General features: G+C 56.0%; 2 protein-coding genes and 1 non-coding gene across 3 annotated transcripts; 2 read left to right on the top strand and 1 right to left on the bottom strand.

Moving 5' to 3' along the window:
- Positions 1-2,734: 2,734 nt before the first annotated feature.
- Positions 2,735-2,822, bottom strand: TRNAP-AGG (transfer RNA proline (anticodon AGG)). The gene is given in 2 exon segments: positions 2,735-2,778; positions 2,785-2,822. It is a non-coding gene; the product is annotated as a tRNA-Pro (tRNA).
- A 2,256-nt stretch (positions 2,823-5,078) lies between these two features.
- Positions 5,079-8,730, top strand: LOC136994725 (butyrophilin subfamily 1 member A1-like). The gene is made up of 4 exons (XM_067313811.1): positions 5,079-5,972; positions 6,700-6,981; positions 7,284-7,400; positions 8,417-8,730. The coding sequence occupies exons 1-4, from the start codon at positions 5,498-5,500 to the stop codon at positions 8,422-8,424; spliced, it is 882 nt and encodes a 293-aa protein (XP_067169912.1). The 5' UTR covers positions 5,079-5,497; the 3' UTR covers positions 8,425-8,730.
- A 3,663-nt stretch (positions 8,731-12,393) lies between these two features.
- On the top strand, positions 12,394-15,506 carry LOC106497303 (class I histocompatibility antigen, F10 alpha chain-like). Its single transcript, XM_067313810.1, has 5 exons — positions 12,394-12,648; positions 13,169-13,444; positions 13,614-13,886; positions 13,969-14,070; positions 14,923-15,506. The coding sequence occupies exons 1-5, from the start codon at positions 12,420-12,422 to the stop codon at positions 14,940-14,942; spliced, it is 900 nt and encodes a 299-aa protein (XP_067169911.1). The 5' UTR covers positions 12,394-12,419; the 3' UTR covers positions 14,943-15,506.
- Positions 15,507-15,852: the final 346 nt, after the last annotated feature.

Below are 15,852 nucleotides of genomic sequence, written 5' to 3'. Positions count from 1 at the left end.
TGTAAAGAGAATTCAATCACCTTCGGAGGAACATTTTCCCCCTGTGCCAACTCTGGCCAGTCCTCGGGGACTGCCAGGGCAGCAAGCAATGCAGCTACTGGCCCCCACCGCTCAGTCTGGGGCCATCCTGGCAGCCGCAGGCGAGCAGTCCCTCCGTAACTCTCGCCCTCCCCCTTCGCTCTCCTCAGCCACAGCATTGTCCTTTGTGTATCCTGCTGGCTATGCCAATCGTAAGGGTCCAGTGGGGGCGACGCCTGCACTCCCAGCAGGGACAGATACACAAACACAAGGCACACTAAGGTCGATACTGAACATTTATTACCTCTGCGTCTGAGCAGCAACGGTTCCCCAGCCATTTCCCGGTCGAAGCAATAATGGAGCAGGAGAGTCCCTGGCACCACCGAGCATCGGTCCATGGCGAGGAACGCTGTGGGGGGGGCACTATATGTGGGTTTTGTGTACTATACACATGTGCAGGAAGCACACTGAGCTCATCGCTAATCTCGAGTCAAAGTCTAGGTGCAGCGCCACGCTGCACAGGCCCAGCTATGTGGCTATAGGTCAACAGGCCCTGTTGATGCTCCTTTTCCCACGGAATGGTCTGGCCAGCTCCCATCGCCTGTCTCCTCGACATTCTTCCGCACTTTCCCATACAGTAGTTGTGTAAAGTTTAACCTTCTTATGCCTATTATTTACAATCATATTGTACATAAAATTATGGAGAATGTTAGTATGCCTCGAAAGACTTTGGGAACTCTGTATCATATATTAGCAGGAATGCTTAATAAAAACAAAGGGAGGACTGTTAAACAATATCAGACTGAAGCTGCCTAGAGTTGATCACTCGGCATATCTTGCTTAGCATTAGTAGCTATATTTGCTGAAGCCTTGATCAATGATCAAATATTCATTACATGAGCTGTCTGCCCATGAGAAGTTAATGGGCAGACAGGGACAGGCTGGAGTGAGCCCAGTGGTGGCCACCAAGTTGGTGCAGCCGGAGGTCCGGATGGACAGGTAGAGGCTGAGGGTGATGGCTTTGTCCAGCATGGAGAGGAGACAGCAAAGGGGGATTGAATCACTGTCTGCCACTGCCTAATGGGGTTGTAGAGCAGCCAGAGCCAGGCTTTTGGAGGTACCCAGCAACAGGATGAAAGGCAAGGGGCAGAATTTGCAAGACGGGAATTTCTGATTAAATATGAGGGAGGAACCTCCCCCCTTCATCCTGAGGATGGTCAAATATGGGGACAGAGGCATGGGAGATCCCCGTCTTCAGAGATATTTAGATCTTGGTAGGACACAGAACTGAGTAACCTGATCTAGCCTTGAAGGCAGAAGACTTGTCCTAGTCAAAGAGATTTTTTTTCCTCCTGGCGTTGGTGGGTAGGAAGCAGTTTACATCTTGATTTCTTGTTGCTTTGGGATGCTTGGAAAAGTATCAGCTGTTTCTTTGTGGTAGATACCCTGCATCTACCATACAACCGAGCCTGGATACTTTGTGTTCCTCTGTTTCCAATAATACCAGTGAACCCAGCGGGAGTGGGAAAGTAAATATATGGAAACCAGCATTTACAAAATAAGCTTTTACAGGAATAAAAGTCATGCTAGTGAGGTCCAGATTTCCAGCACAAGCTGACCTTCAAAGAAGACTTCCCTGCAGAAGCACTCTCTGCTCTCTCATTATTTTGCTGCATTTGATTTTAGAGGCTTTTTTCCCGGAAGGAAGTTTAGAAAGTGCCTTGCTGATTTGCTTGTGGTGAGACATGGACCATGCAAGATTTGGGAAGGGTGAAAAGGGGATGGAGAAGTGCTGGCAAAAAACCTTAGTCACAGTTTAGAATGACTGAGGTTGTGTTCCATTTTTTCTCCTTTGCTTCTTGCCCAAACTGCAGGTCAAATCTTGAGGACGCAGTGCATTTCTTCTTGCAAGTTCAAATTCTGCTGGGACACCGCTTAATCGTCCCTCAGGGCCAAAACCTCCTGGCTGTGACACTGGGACTCTGTGCGCCTGCAAGAGGGAGCCCCGGACTGTTTGCAGGGATCTCCTGGAGACAGGCACGGACCTCCCAAGGCCGGGCAGGAATGCAGGAGCGTGTGCCCACGCTGGGACTCTGCCTCCTGGTCTTCCCACAGACCTTCCCCCTCAACCACTCTGCTTGTGATCCCAGCACCCAAGTGGTGGGAATTTTCCTCAACTCTGAGGCAGGTGAGGTCTCATTTTACAGCCTCACTGACAGGTCCCACCTCTTCGCTTTCACCAGCAGCTTCTCGGAGCCGCTGCGCCCCTATTTCAACCTTGCCATCAATAAAGGGGGGCAGAAGGCAACTCTCCTGAACATCTGCCCCGTCCCGGGTCAGCCCTGAGGTCCTGTCAAGGACAGCGACAGGCACAGCTTGGATGGTCTCCTCTGTGCTGGGCAAAATTTGTTTCTCCTCCTCCTGAGGAATTCCCTGGATTTCAACATCTGCCCCTTGGGAGAGGCGTAGCCTTGCACTGCATGCCACCAGGAAGAGGAAGAGTCTGGCTCTTTCTCCACTCCATCCCTGCATTCACTGCTCCAGTCTAGTCTGTCTGTGGTTTGTGTGCTGGGCAGCCCAGAGCTGGACACAGGCAGCCTCTACTCCAGATGTGGTCTCCTCGCCCTGTACTCCAGATGTGGCATCGACCAGCACTGCACAGAGAGAAGAAGTGACTCCATCCCTCCAGCTGCCTCTCAAGGGCCTAAAAGGGACCTGGCAGCAGTGGGATTTGAACCCACACCTCCAAAGAGACTGGAGCCTTAATCCTAATCCAGCACTTTAGACCACTCAGCCACACTCCCCTGGTGAGGGAGGTTTTCCTTGCTACGGAATACAGAGCCAAGGAAAGTTGGGGGATTGTGCCAAACTTATTCTGGGATCTTTTAAGGGGATTGTGGGAAAGTGCAGAGCTGATGAGGGGATGTTTAGGGGAAGGACCAAAGGTGGGGAAAGGGAGGGATCAACATGCACTGCGCAGGAGCAAATGTGGTGGAAACGTGGGGGAAGTGGGATAAAAGAGGCTCAGGAGGCTTGAGCTGCTCTCCCTGCCTTGGGCCAGGTGTGCGCTGTGCTGGTGACGGCCCTGCTGCGGGAGCTGCTGGCAGAACAGACGCTGCGTTGACACGGGCACCGCTGTCACACGTGCTGCCACCGCGGCCGCGCTGGCGCAACAGACCCCAAGCTGCTGCTGCTGCTGCTGCTGCTGCTGCTGCCGCTCTTCCCTGCCCGGCCATCGCCGCCCGCTTGGAATTGCCGCTGCCGGCGGCTCAGCGCGGCCGTATCCTGCGCGGCCGCGGCGGGGGAGGCCCCGGGCAGCGCCGCTTTCGCTTTCGCTTTCGCTTTTGCTTTCGGGCTCGCTCCCAGTCAGGCGCAACCCTGGCGGCCGGGATTCGCCTGGCGACCGGTGACGACAGAGGCGCACCGCGCCGCCATTGGCTGCCTCTTTCTGCCTTCGCGCTGCTCTCGGCGCCCCGCAGCCTTTCAGCGGCGGCGCGGGGGCTGGTGGTGGTTCCAGAGCCGAAGAACACCCTGCTCCTCCTCATCCCTGCGGTGCTGGCTGCTGTCCTCACTGCCATCGTGGTGGCTGCCGGCTTCGTGGTCCGGAAGAAGAGCTAAAGCAAGGGGCTGTCCAGCCGTCGGTGGGCGCTGTGCTGGCGGCAGGTGCGGAGCGGGGAGGAAGGTGAGACGCAGGGTCTGTGGGGTGCCGGGTACTGGGCAAGGGAGGCGTGGGGAGCCCTGGGGTGGGAGCAGGGCTGTTCTGGAGGACACGTGAGCCGTGCTGGGAAGTGCGGCTTAGCCCCGGGCCGATTGCTGCCGGGGAGCGGCTTTTGCTGATGCCTGCCTCGTCTTTGCAGGGAGAGCAGAGAAGGGCTACAAACCCACGGTGGGTGAGTGAGTGGAGGCAGGCCCGTGGCCTGCCTACCACTGAGCAGCACCAGCACGATCCAGTCTCCTCTTGTTCCTAGCAGCAGTGCTGGAGTTTCCCAGTCCAGACGGCTGCGTAGAAAAGCTCCTTTCTCTCTTTAGAAGCAAAGAGCAGTGGTTTGGGTGGTGCAGTTTTGGAAAGGCTGCTCCTGCCCTGCTGGACCCCACTCCTGGCTTTGAGTGCCCCCATCCTTTGCTCTTGCCCGTGGCCTGGGTGGTGGGGCTGGGCACTGGCTCAGTTCTGTGGCATCCCCCTGCCCCCGGGGGAGGCTGGTGAGGGAGCATGGGGCAGTGTGTGGGGCTGCAGAGCTCGCCTGCACCCGGGGATCTTACCAGGTAGCTGGGTGCAGTTCCGTGTTGACCTTGAACAACTGTTTCCTCCTTGGTCAGGCGTTGCAATGGCCCTGCCCATGCTGCTGTTTCTGCTGGGGGAAAGGAGTGGGGTGTGTGGGGTGAGGGTTCTGCTGGGGTCCTGACAAGGAAGGGAGACTTTGAATGTGGAAGGAAGTGTGAGAGTAAGGGAGCAAGCGGAGCATGTGGAGGAGGCAGGGCCAGCGAGAGCCTGGGCTGTGGGGAGGGGTGAGCTGGGTGGTGGCCCAGAGGGCATGGTGGGCTCTGCGAGGCCCTGGGCAGCCCAGGCATGTTCCTCTCCCCAGGCAGCTCCTGGGTTGCTGTCCCCTGCAACACCACCTGTGTGAGACTGTCGCAGGGAGGCTCCCGGTCCACAACTGCAGCTCTGGGCTCTGCTACTCTCCTCCCCAGGCAGAAATGCAAGCCATGATGTTGCCCCCTTCCCTCCATCCAAGCCTCATCTTGCTCCCTGCTCAGCCTAACTCGCCCGCTTGGCTGCCTGTTCCCACTTTGTGAAGTGAGGGGTTTGGGTTGGCTGCGTGTTCGTGATGGGGATTTGGTGGGATTTCTGGAGTCTGTGTCCTGGAGAAGTGCTGTCCCTTGGCCCCAGCTGCCCCTCCGTTCCCCTCATTTTTCCTTTTCTCCTCCATCTTCTCCAGGTAGAGCCTCAGGGGAGATGCAGTTTCTCTTGGGCTCTGGCTATTCCAGCCTCACCAACCATCTGTGGGGTGTCCTGTGTTATCTTGTGACTCTCCATGTTCTCCATCTGGGATCAGGTAGGAATGCCGTGACCCATGGCAGATGCTGCAGGGCTGACATGGACGTTGCCCAGCTGTGTCTGCCAGATGTGCGTCCCTGTGCCCAGGCACCTGAGGCAGTTGGGAGAGGGGAGGAGGTGTCAGGGAGGAGATGTGAGCCTGGAGCACAGCCCCGGTTGCGGTTCCATTTTCCCTCTTGTTCTTCTGTGGAGGCTCTGCATTGGCTGGGCTAGATTTTCAGTCCTCTTCTTTAAGACCTTCTTGAACTCTATGGTTATGGAGAGTTCCTGCTCTGTGAACATGATCAGCAGGAGGTGGAGAGCCCTTACAGGCTGATCCCAACTCCAGAGGGGGTGGGAGGATCTTTCCAGGAAACCTCATTCTCCTTCACGTCCTCCTACTCCCCCCCTGAGTTTCTCTAGTGTCTTTGCTTTTCCCTTCTGATGCTACAATGCCCGCACCCAACCACTCCCACAAAACTCATCCCCCTTTCATGCAGATCATTCAAGTCACGTCTGCAAAAGCTCAGTGTCTGTCTGCTTTTCCTCTGTGTCCTTCTCCATTTCACAGCCCAGCTGAAGGTGGTGGGACCAGGCCACCCTGTCACTGCCACCGTGGGGCAGAGCATTGTGCTGCCCTGTCAGCTCTCCCCCAGCTTGAATGCGCAGAGCATGGCTGTCAGGTGGATCCGGCACCATGATTTTGAAACAGTGCATCATTACTGGGATGGAGAGGACCTGTTTGCGGAACAGATGAGAGAATATCAAGGGAGGACAGTGTTGTCTCATAATGGCCTCAGCAGAGGAAGCCTGGACTTGCAAATTCTCAGTGTCAGACCCTCCGATGATGGAACGTACGTCTGCACTGTTGAAGGTGCTGCTGGTTATGCAGAAGCTACAGTGGAACTGGAAGTGGCAGGTGTGTTGGTGGCTCAGCTGCCATTTCCACCTTAGCTGCATTTCCATGCTGGTAGTTTTGGACAAGGCCACTAAGTACAGCTTACTCAAAGGGGTAGGAAAATGCTCCCCAGGGAATGGGGGAATTGCCCATGCATCGAGGGAGTCGGTGCTCTATGGCTGGAAGAGAAGAGTCTTTGAAACAGGAGGAGGCCAAGAGGGCTCTTCCCTTCAGCATCTGAACCCATGCCCAGGAGGGAGCACACGTCTTGCATGAGCAGGGTCGTTGGTGGCCTGGGTGTGGGTTGTGTGGTTAGAATGGCTGGAGTTGGGAGGAGAGCTCTTTCTAGGTCCAGCTAGCTGGGATCTTTGTTTTGGGTTTGCTTTTTGTGCAATAGGAGACCTGACTCATGGCCAGGAAATGTCTGGGGTTAACTAAACAAGTGTGGGTGCTCGGACAGGGCCTTGGGATGCTGACAGCTCATGAGCCCTGTCTTCCTCTGCTGTGGAGGATGACAGGAGATTTAGGGCTGTTGGCACTTTGTGCAGGGACCTGAAGGTGCTGATGCAACGGTGGGTGGTTCTTGTGTGCCTAGCACCACGGGTGTGTGAACGCCTGGTCCTGCAGCCCCTTCCGGACTTGGCTGGACAGGGATGTGGATGCTATCTACACAGAGCATAGTAAAGTACTTCCCCTTTGAACCAGATGCTCTCAGTCCTCAACCCAGGATACCACCTTTTCATCCCAGCCATAGGCTCTTCACCACTCGTCTCGCTGGAGGGTTACCAGGGCGGAGGGATCCAGGTGGTGTGTCGATCGTCCGGCTGGTTCCCAGAGCCTGAGGTGCTGTGGAAGGATCCTCAGGGGCAGCATCTCCCCTCGGTCTCTCAGAGACATTCCCAAGATGAGAGGGGCCTGTTTGAAATAGAACACAGCCTGAGTGTGACAGGGGAGGCAGACGGGGACTTGTCGTGTGTGGTGAGGAACAGCCGCCTTGGCCAAGAGAAGGAGTCGTCTCTGCACATTTCAGGTGAGTTCCCTGCAGTGGCACTCAGGGAGTGGGGGGAGAAAGTCCCCTTAGGAGCTGTGTGGAGGGGAGATGAATGCCAGCGGTGGTGCTGAGTGGTGAGAGAGAGAGAGGAGCTCAATGAAGAGGGATCCCATGGGAACAGCTGGAGCCCTCCTCTGCCCTGGAGCACAGCTGCACCCAGCTGCACTTTTCTGGATTCGGGTTTTCTTTTTTCTTTCTTTTTTATTTTCAGTCATGTGGGAAACATGGGGTTTTCCTCAGGCCTTGAAGTGTAAAATGAGCCTTTCCTTTTGCTTTCTTAGCTCCCTTTTTCCATGATGCCCATCCCTGGAAGGTGGCTCTGGCAGTGATGCTGGTGGCTCTGTTAGTGTGCATACTTGGTTTAATTCTCTTCAGTGTTCGTCTGTTTAAGAAGAGAGGTAAAATCCTAACGGGAGAAGGGAAGAACCATCTAGTTGGAAAGGGATGTTGTTTAGAGGGGTGAAGAGTGGAGGGGTGAGGCTGTGACGGAGCTGGAGGCCCTGACCCACCTCTGCTAAGGTGCAAAGGGAGCTCCACCTGGGCATCACGGCTGTGTTTGCAGCATGCCTTCAGTGTGCTGAGAACTCAACTTGGGCTCCCGGCAGAAGGCAGGGGGACATTTGTCTTGATACTGAACAAAATATTTGTCATTTTGAAATACATCCTGATGAAACCCCGGAAACCGTACTTGTATATATTGGAAAAGGATGTGTCTGTATGAGAACCCTCTGTGATCTCATATTCGTAGATAACATTACTGTAGACACAAGTAATCACTCAAATATTTGTGTTTGTAATTTTACTAAAATTATGGGCTGTGACTTTAATTATTCAGCTCCTGTTGTGTCTTATCAATTATTACAATCTAAATATACCTTAAATCAAGATTTATTGCCTACCCCCATCGCAATGAATCTTACATTAGTGAAGGAACTACTACAACGTGATGACCTGTGTCAACTGTTAAAACACATCTGAAACAATGGAGAAAAAATTCTAATCACCGTTCATCATGATACAGAAGAGGTCCACCACATCTTGGAAAGAGTGAAGGAGGATGGAGAATATCATTGGTGGGAGACTCTTCTGGGATGGTCACCAACCACAACAGGGATCTATAATCACATGTTGCACCCAGTAGTAGTTGTGTTAAGTTTAACTGTGCTCTGCCTATTACTTACAATCATATTGCACATAAGATTATGGAGAGTGATAGTATGCCTCGAAAGGCTTCAAGAACTCTGCTTAACATATTAGCAGGGATGCTTAATAAAAACAGAGGGAGGACTTTTAGAGAATATCGGACTAAAGCTATCTAGAGTTGATCACTTGACATAACTTGCTTAGCGTTAGTAGCTGAATTTGCTGAAGCCTTAGGCTGCAAGCTGTGAACTCTCTCCTATATATTCCCTAGGTAAGTGAAAGAGGGCACCAGAGCTGGTTCAAGCTGGGAAGATGAAGAAGTTACAACTGAGAGCAGAAGCTGCACCCTTGCAAATAGGATAAGCAGCAGCCTGGCTAGAGACAATGAAAGAACCCAATGGAGAAGGGGAAGACCCCAGATCTAAATATGACCATTGGTCCGAACTCTGGCATGAGGGGTGGGGAACTTGGATTGTAAGGGTATAATTGCCCAGGGCTGTCCTTGTACAGGGTCCCTCTACGGAGGCACCCACCTCGAGCTGTAATTACCGCATGTGTGTGTCATTAAATTTAATTTTGCTCTGATCAGACTTCGATTTTCTGCCTCAGCCGGAACCTGGGGTCGGAGCCTGTTATGGTGGCCAGCAAGCCTAATTTTCCATAACACTCATCACCCTCAGCATTGTTGGTAACACAGGAGGGGAAGAATCCCCAAATTTAGCTTGGGAATTGATACAAGGATTTATACGAGTATGGAATCTTCCTGACCAAGGGGCATGTGTGGCCCTCCCTAGGTTGACTCAGGAGGGAATTAAAATGGGACTGCTTTCCATAAATCTTCTCTTTCTGTTGAGGGGGGAACAGAGAAACTCATCCCTTTTTATACAACCAGTGATGAATTTGTACTTGACTATGATTTCAGTTGGAACTCGGGGTGGTGCATCCAACTCCCAAACATCTGTGACTGGACCCTTCTTAAGGACACATCACCGGTGGGCCTGGTCCGTAAAGCAACTTAGACAAAACCAAACGCAAGGGATAGATACACCCCCCGATGCAAGACCAACACCCCCGGATAAGCCCTTGTTTAATTGCACAAAGGTTATCAACTGTACCCATGGCCCTGGGGATCCCCCGGAGACATGGTACCTCGCAGAACTCGGAATTCTCATCCGAGATATGTGCCCATGCTGGGGGTATCCCTCTATGGGATTTAAAAACTCTGACCCGCATTGTAATGGGACGACAACAGGTGAATATGATGGTACCCTAGAAGAGGCGGAATACCCTTAACACACTTTCCTGAAGAAGGAGCGCCCATGGATAGGATCTCTGATGCCATACTTTTGCCACACTCCGATCAGTACAATTGTAAAACTGCTTGGTACACCCCTCCCTATGGCCTAGCCTGGGGATGCTCCGATGGAAAGATGTATACGCGCTTGAGAGTTTTTGACTTGGAGTCGGAATACCAACCATGTGTCCTGGGAGGATTTTTAACTTTACCCCACCACACAGAAGAAAGCAAAGGGAAAGTGATAAACCCCAAGCTCGACCCGAAGGGGCCATACATGGAGTTCAAATACCTGACTATTATACTTGGGGAACGAGAACATCTTTGATGTTAGAAAATATATTTGCCCCGTATGTAACCCTTAAAAGACACCAATTGGTCTTAGAAAGTATTACATGGCTGTGGGAGAATGGTTAAGCGAGAGAGGGCATGATCTCTTAGAAGTGAGCAATCCTGCCTTCATGATGAAGGGAGGATCCCACGGCTATGTGAACTGTCCTTGAGCATTCCTAGACCATTACAAAAGGGGAAGGCAAGTAGTGGTAAACAAGTAAAGGAGGGGGCCGACAAGCCCCTCCACGTGAACAGCAACTTTGCACCAATCATATATCCGCTTTAGGCGTGTGGACAGAAGCTGTAAACCAATCATACAGCTATTGCTAGTGCATGCTTATTGCTTGTCTATATATACTCTGTGTAAGCTCTAATAAAGGGAGAACGACCATACTCATACTGAGACTCATCGTTACTCCGGGTCCGTCCCCCCACTCCGACACATGGCAAATACATAGTTTAAGTAATTGGACTCGGTATGCCTTTGGGAAGATGAACACTCAATTACAACAAGTATCTAAGATGATGCTACAAAATAGGTCAGCCTTAGATATGCTGTTATTAAAAGAACATGGGGTTTGTGGTATATTAAACCATACTGGAGAAGAATGCTGCATTACAATTCACAACGCCACTACCTGGATCGAGGAAGCTTGCGCTAAAATGAAGGAAGCTGCCGACCAAACTAGAGAATTGTTCTACAGAAATGGGATTGAACTGAGCATTGGAGCCACAGCGAGTGTAAGAGCCTGAGCTGAAAGAGTTCATGTCTCAAACACCTGGCAGAAGAAGAAAAGAATGTTACAATACTAACGAAATAAGGTAGAGCTAGAAAAGAGGGTCTTGCAAAGGCAGGAGAGTGCTTTTCTGGGGCCAACTCCCTTATTTTGGGTAACTGCCTCAAAACAAGTCTGGGACAGCATCACACCTGCGTCTCTGCCAGGGAGGCGGGGACTCGACCACCCTCTGCCCTCCCCATCCCAGCCCTGTCTGAGAAGGTTCTAGAACAGCAGACTGCGCATGTGAGGTAATTACCATATGAGGCTGATGGGGGCAGGGACTAGTCTATAAATAGCGCAACTCAGCGAGGCCACGTGTGCACCCACCATGGGAAGGAGCTGGAGATGTCACTGGAACCCAGGGCAGTGATCCGGCTCTTTCCTTTACCTCTAGCTTTCTAGCTTTCTTTCTCTCTGTTTTTCTTGTATGTTAGGGGCCATTCAGCCCTTTATAAGGTTCCAGGTTGAAACAGCTCCTGCCATAAATCAAACTCTTCAATCGATCATTTGGTGTCATGTCACCTTAATTTAGCCCAAGGGTTTTCCGACCATTGGTTGTCTCGGCGTGGGTTGTCCAGCACAGCCCTCTAGGGACCCTACACCCCACCCCAAGCCGGGGCTGGCACTGCCGTGCTCGCTGGGCTCATGGGGCGCTGCTGGCGCTGGGGCGACTCTGGCCCCACGAGGATGAGGACGGTGGGGTGCCGGGTGTGAAGAGCCTGGGCTGCTGGCACAAAGCAGAGGCTGAGACCGGGCACAGCTCGGTGCAGGCACCTCCCCTGCCCTCCGCCGCAGCAGGGAGCAGGCTCCCCCAGCACCCTGGGGTGCACAGCAGTCAACACCAGTGCTCCCAGTCCAGCACCCCAGTCCCGGCCCTGCACCCAAGGGCGCACACCAGTCAGCACCAGTGCTCCCAGTCCAGCAGCCCAGTTGCGACCCCGCACCCAAGGGCACACACTAGGGCTCCCAGTTTGGGCTCCCTGTCCCTGCCTGGGCCCTGGAAGCCTTCCCCCGCCCCGCTCGGGCCATGGCAGCCGGCTGCAGCGCAGCCAGCAGCTCCTGGAGCCCTTCGCTGAGCGCTGGAGGCGGGAGGTGACGGAGAAGCCCCGGGTGCAGCGCTCTGCCGCCCCTTGGAGCAAAGAGGGGCCGTCTCCACGGGGAGGCAAGGCTGAGCGAGCCAGGCCCCTGCAGCCGGGGAGGGCCATGGGTGGGGCCTCACAGGGAAGGGGTGGGGCCTAGCAGGGAAGGGCGGGGCTGGGGCGGGGCTGGTGTCGGAGCAGCACAGCGCCCCCTGCGTCCGTTTTCGCTTTCACTTCTCACAGCCAGCCGCGGCGGGATCTGCTCGGCGCCCGACACCAGTGACGATGCTGGCTGCTATTGGTGGGATGTCTGGAGCAGAGCCAATGGCGATGCAGGGGCGGGGCCCGAGTGTGGATCGGCGCTGCATGAGGGCGGTGGCGGCGACAGGCCGGGGCCCGGGGTGGATGATGGAGCCGAGGCTGCTGTTGGTGCTGGCGCTGGCGCTGGGGGGCAGCGGGTCGGCGGCGAGCAGTGAGTGCAGGCGGGGACCCCTGGGCCACCCTCTGCCCCCCTCACCCAGGGACCTCATCAGCAGCCCCCCCATGGACCCCCCAAACTGCCCCCTGGGCCTTGCTGCCCCCCCCCAGACCCCCCAACCTGCCCTGCGGGACCTGCTGCCCCCCCAAATCCCCCCCAGAGCCCCTCAACACCCTCTGGGATGTGCTGCCCCCCTGAACTGCCCCTGGGACCTGCTATCCCTCCAGAACTCCCATCGTGCTGACCCCCCAGCCCCTCACCCCCCCCGTGTCCCCGCAGGCCCCCACTCCCTGCGCTACTTCTACACCGGGATGTCAGAGCCCAGCCCGGGGCTGCCCGCGTTCATGGCCGTGGGGTGCGTGGATGGAAAGACCATCATGCGCTACAGCAGCGAGCAGAGAGCGGAGCCCCGCGCAGCCTGGATGGTGGCCAACGTGGACCAGCAGTACTGGGACCACGAGACCCAGAACTTACAGAGGTCACAGCAGGTTTTCCGCATGGCCCTGGACACGCTGCAGAAACGCTACAACCACAGCGGGGGTGAGTGCGGGCCAGGCCAGGGCTCTGCGGCCCCACGGGCGCCCTGAGGCCTTGCCCTGCCACGGGCCGATGCCTCGAGAGCCCCAGCCCTTGCCCAGCCGGTGTCATGGGGCATCCCGGAAGGGGAGAGAGCCCCGGGGGCCCCTCGCTGTCCCCAGGATGCTGGGGCAGCCCCATCGCACAACCCCAGGGTCTCCCAGCCGCCCCATCGCAGGCCCTTGCTGTGCCCGGCTGCCAGCACTGGGGTCTGTGTGGCCGGGGTGCCCCTGTCCCGGGTGCCGGGTTGTCTGGGGCAGGGGTTTGTGTGACGCCCCAAACGCTTCTGGCCCTGGGCGAGAGGCTGAGCTGCTGTGGTGCCAGCAGTCGAAGCTGCAGGGCGCCCCATGCCAGCGCCCGGCTGGGCCCTGGCTCCCCCATCAGCTGCAAGGGGCAGGGGCAGGGGCTGCTGCCGAGGGGTGTCTGAGTCCCTCTGAGGGGCCAGGGCTGTCCCTGAGCCCCCGTCTCCCTGCTTGTGTCTCAGGGTATCACACACAGCAGATCATGTACGGCTGTGACATCCTGGAGGACGGGGGGGTCCGGGGGTTTTCACAGCATGCCTACGACGGGAGGGACTTCATCGCCTTTGACAAGGACACGCTGACGTTCACTGCAGCGGATGCTGGGGCAGAAATCACCAAGAGGAAGTGGGAGGCTGATAAGGCCATTGCTGAGGGTTGGAAGCACTACCTGGAGAAGACCTGCATTGAGTGGCTGCAGAAATACGTGGAGTACGGGAACACCACGCTGGAGAGGAGAGGTGAGGGCAAGGCAGGCACCCCCAGTCACGGGGACAGGCCCCGGGCTTTGCAGTGGGCCAGGGCAACGGAGGGCGCTGCTGGAGCTGGGAGCAGGTCAGGTGCGTGCATGCGTCTGGGGTTGGGCGCAAGCTGCCTGACCTGCCTCCCTGCCTCGCGCCACCTCCCCAGAGCGCCCCGCTGTGCGAGTGTCGGGGAAGGAGAGCAACGGGCTCCTGACCTTGTCGTGCCGGGCTCACGGCTTCTACCCACCGTCCATCGCCATCAACTGGCTGAGAAAGGGCCGCGTCCAAGCCCAGGAGACCAAGCGGGGCAGCACCGCGCCCAACAGCGACGGCACCTACCACGCCTGGGCCATCATCGAAGCCTTCGCAGCGGAGAAGGACGAGTACCAGTGCCGCGTGGATCACGCCAGCCTGCCGGAGCCCGGCCTGTTCTCCTGGGGTGAGCATGGGCACCTGGAGCTTGCGGAGAGCCAGCTGGGGGGCGGCTCTGTGCCCCTCCTCATGGCCCTGCTCTCTTCCAGAGCCGGAGAGCAACCTGCTGCCCATCATCATCAGGGTTGCCGTTGCTGCATTCGTCATTGTTGCGGCTATCATCGGCTTTGCGGTCTGGAAGAGCAGATCGGGTAAAGTGCTGGGGCCGGTGCGGCAGGGGGAGGAAGGCCGGGCCTTGGGGGGCTGCTGGCTGCCAGGAGGAGAAGGGGGCGTGAGGTGGGGGCCCCATGGGCGGAGCGGAGCCTGGGTGCAAGCCGCCGCTTTGGCTGATGCCTCTTCCTTCCTGCAGGAAGGAGGGAGAAGGGGTATGTGATCCCCGCAAGTGAGTACTGGGGGGGTGGCTGCGTGCCAGGCTGGGCCCAGCAGCGGGGCAGGCTTCGGTCTCTGGTTTCTAGCAGCCGTGGGGCTGGCGTTTCCCAGGCCCCGACTGCCCTTGTTGCCCCTCTCCTGAGCCCGCAGCTTTTACCCCGGCCCCATGGCCGGGGTAAGGGTTCCTGTCCTGCTGCTGGAGGCTGAGGCGTTCAGGCGCTGCCCTCTGCTACTGGTGGCCGTAAGGCAGCGCCATGGCTGGGTCCTGGCCAGGGGGCTCTGCCCCGGCCCGGCTCTCCCCACAGACAGCATGGTGCCCATGGTCCCCTTAGCACAGGGCCGAGGCTCATTCCCACCCCTCTCTCACAGGCCACGACGGGGGATCCAACAGCTCCAGAACGGCTAAGGGCTTGTGCTGGGAGGGGAGGAGGGGGCCCTGGCCTGGTGCCCTTCCAGGACAGCACCCAGTGCGGGGCTGCCGGACGCTCTGGCTGGTTCCCCTCGGGGCTTTTGCCCACTGCCCTGCCTCTGGGAGGTGGGATTGAAACACACTGAGCAGCCCTGATGCGGAACGGCAATGTGGCACTGGGACCCACAGGGCTGGGCGCAGCTGGGGTTGCTCTGACCCCCGCAAAACTTCTCCCTTATTTCTCTTTCCCCTCTTGTCCTTGCAGGGAGCAAGCCTGACACTTAAGTGCTGAAGCACTGAACTTGGCTCTATGGGATGTTCGAAATGCTCCGTGACAACCCATAGGACTAATAACCAGCAGAAATTCTCTTTGGGAGACATTCAGCTATACCAGGGACTTATATCCCGGCTGTTAGAGAATATTGGACTGAAGCTGCCTAGAGTTGATTGCTCAGCATAACTTGCTTAGCATTAGTAGCGAAATTTGCTGAAGCCTTAGGCCGCAAGCTGTGAACTTTCTCCTAGATATTACCTAGGTAAGTGAAAGAGGGCCCCGGAGCTGGTTCAAGCTGGGAAGATGAAGAAGTTCCAACCAAGAGCAGAAGCTGCACCCTTGCAAATAAGAAAAGCAGCAGCCTGCCTAGAGACAATGAAGGAACCCAATGGAGAAGGGGAAGACCCCAGATCTAAATATGACCATTGGTCCGAACTCTTGCATGAGGGGTGGGGAACTTAGATTGTAAGGGTATAATTGCCCAGGGCTGTCCTTGTGCGGGGTCCCTCTGTGGAAGCACCCAGCTCGAGCTGTTACTTGACATTGTACCACTTAGAGTAAACCAGTTTGTGATACTCGGCGTCTGAGACTCTGCTTCGGGAAACCGAGGGTCAAGGAACTTCTCTAACAGTTTGGCGACCCAGGTGGGACCCTAGGTCACCACCATTGGACCTTCCCATCTCCAAACATCTAACTGCCGGCAGCAGGTGAGTTCACCTGGGATCTTTCGAGCAGGCGGTGCCAAGTAGGTGAGTGTTAAAATTCCCTGATCAGATTCAGAAAAGTTATTAGAGGGGGTTTGAGTCCCCCTAGGTAGGAGTATTAGGGCAGGTTCAGGACCCTCCCTTGCTGCAGCTTTAAGGGTGCGCAGCCTGACCAGCATAAGGTGCACTGGACAATGGAAAGTACAGCCAGCGTGGA

This window comes from Apteryx mantelli, chromosome 32 (assembly GCF_036417845.1).
Source record: "Apteryx mantelli isolate bAptMan1 chromosome 32, bAptMan1.hap1, whole genome shotgun sequence".
In the NCBI taxonomy this organism is placed as follows: Eukaryota; Metazoa; Chordata; class Aves; order Apterygiformes; family Apterygidae; genus Apteryx; species Apteryx mantelli.
Note: the sequence above shows the minus strand (reverse complement) of the source record. Positions and strands in the feature narration are given on the sequence as shown.

What these genes read in the sequence shown, in the direction of transcription:
- LOC136994725 (XM_067313811.1), top strand. Translation starts at nt 5,498, where the DNA reads ATGCTACAATGCCCGCACCCAACCACTCCCACAAAACTCATCCCCCTT. An exon ending in AGTGGAACTGGAAGTGGCAG is followed by an intron (nt 5,973 to 6,699) that starts GTGTGTTGGTGG and finishes TTTTCATCCCAG; the next exon opens with CCATAGGCTCTTCACCACTC. An exon ending in GTCGTCTCTGCACATTTCAG is followed by an intron (nt 6,982 to 7,283) that starts GTGAGTTCCCTG and finishes TTGCTTTCTTAG; the next exon opens with CTCCCTTTTTCCATGATGCC.
- LOC106497303 (XM_067313810.1), top strand. Translation starts at nt 12,420, where the DNA reads ATGTCAGAGCCCAGCCCGGGGCTGCCCGCGTTCATGGCCGTGGGGTGC. An exon ending in ACGCTACAACCACAGCGGGG is followed by an intron (nt 12,649 to 13,168) that starts GTGAGTGCGGGC and finishes CTTGTGTCTCAG; the next exon opens with GGTATCACACACAGCAGATC. An exon ending in GGTCTGGAAGAGCAGATCGG is followed by an intron (nt 14,071 to 14,922) that starts GTAAAGTGCTGG and finishes TTGTCCTTGCAG; the next exon opens with GGAGCAAGCCTGACACTTAA.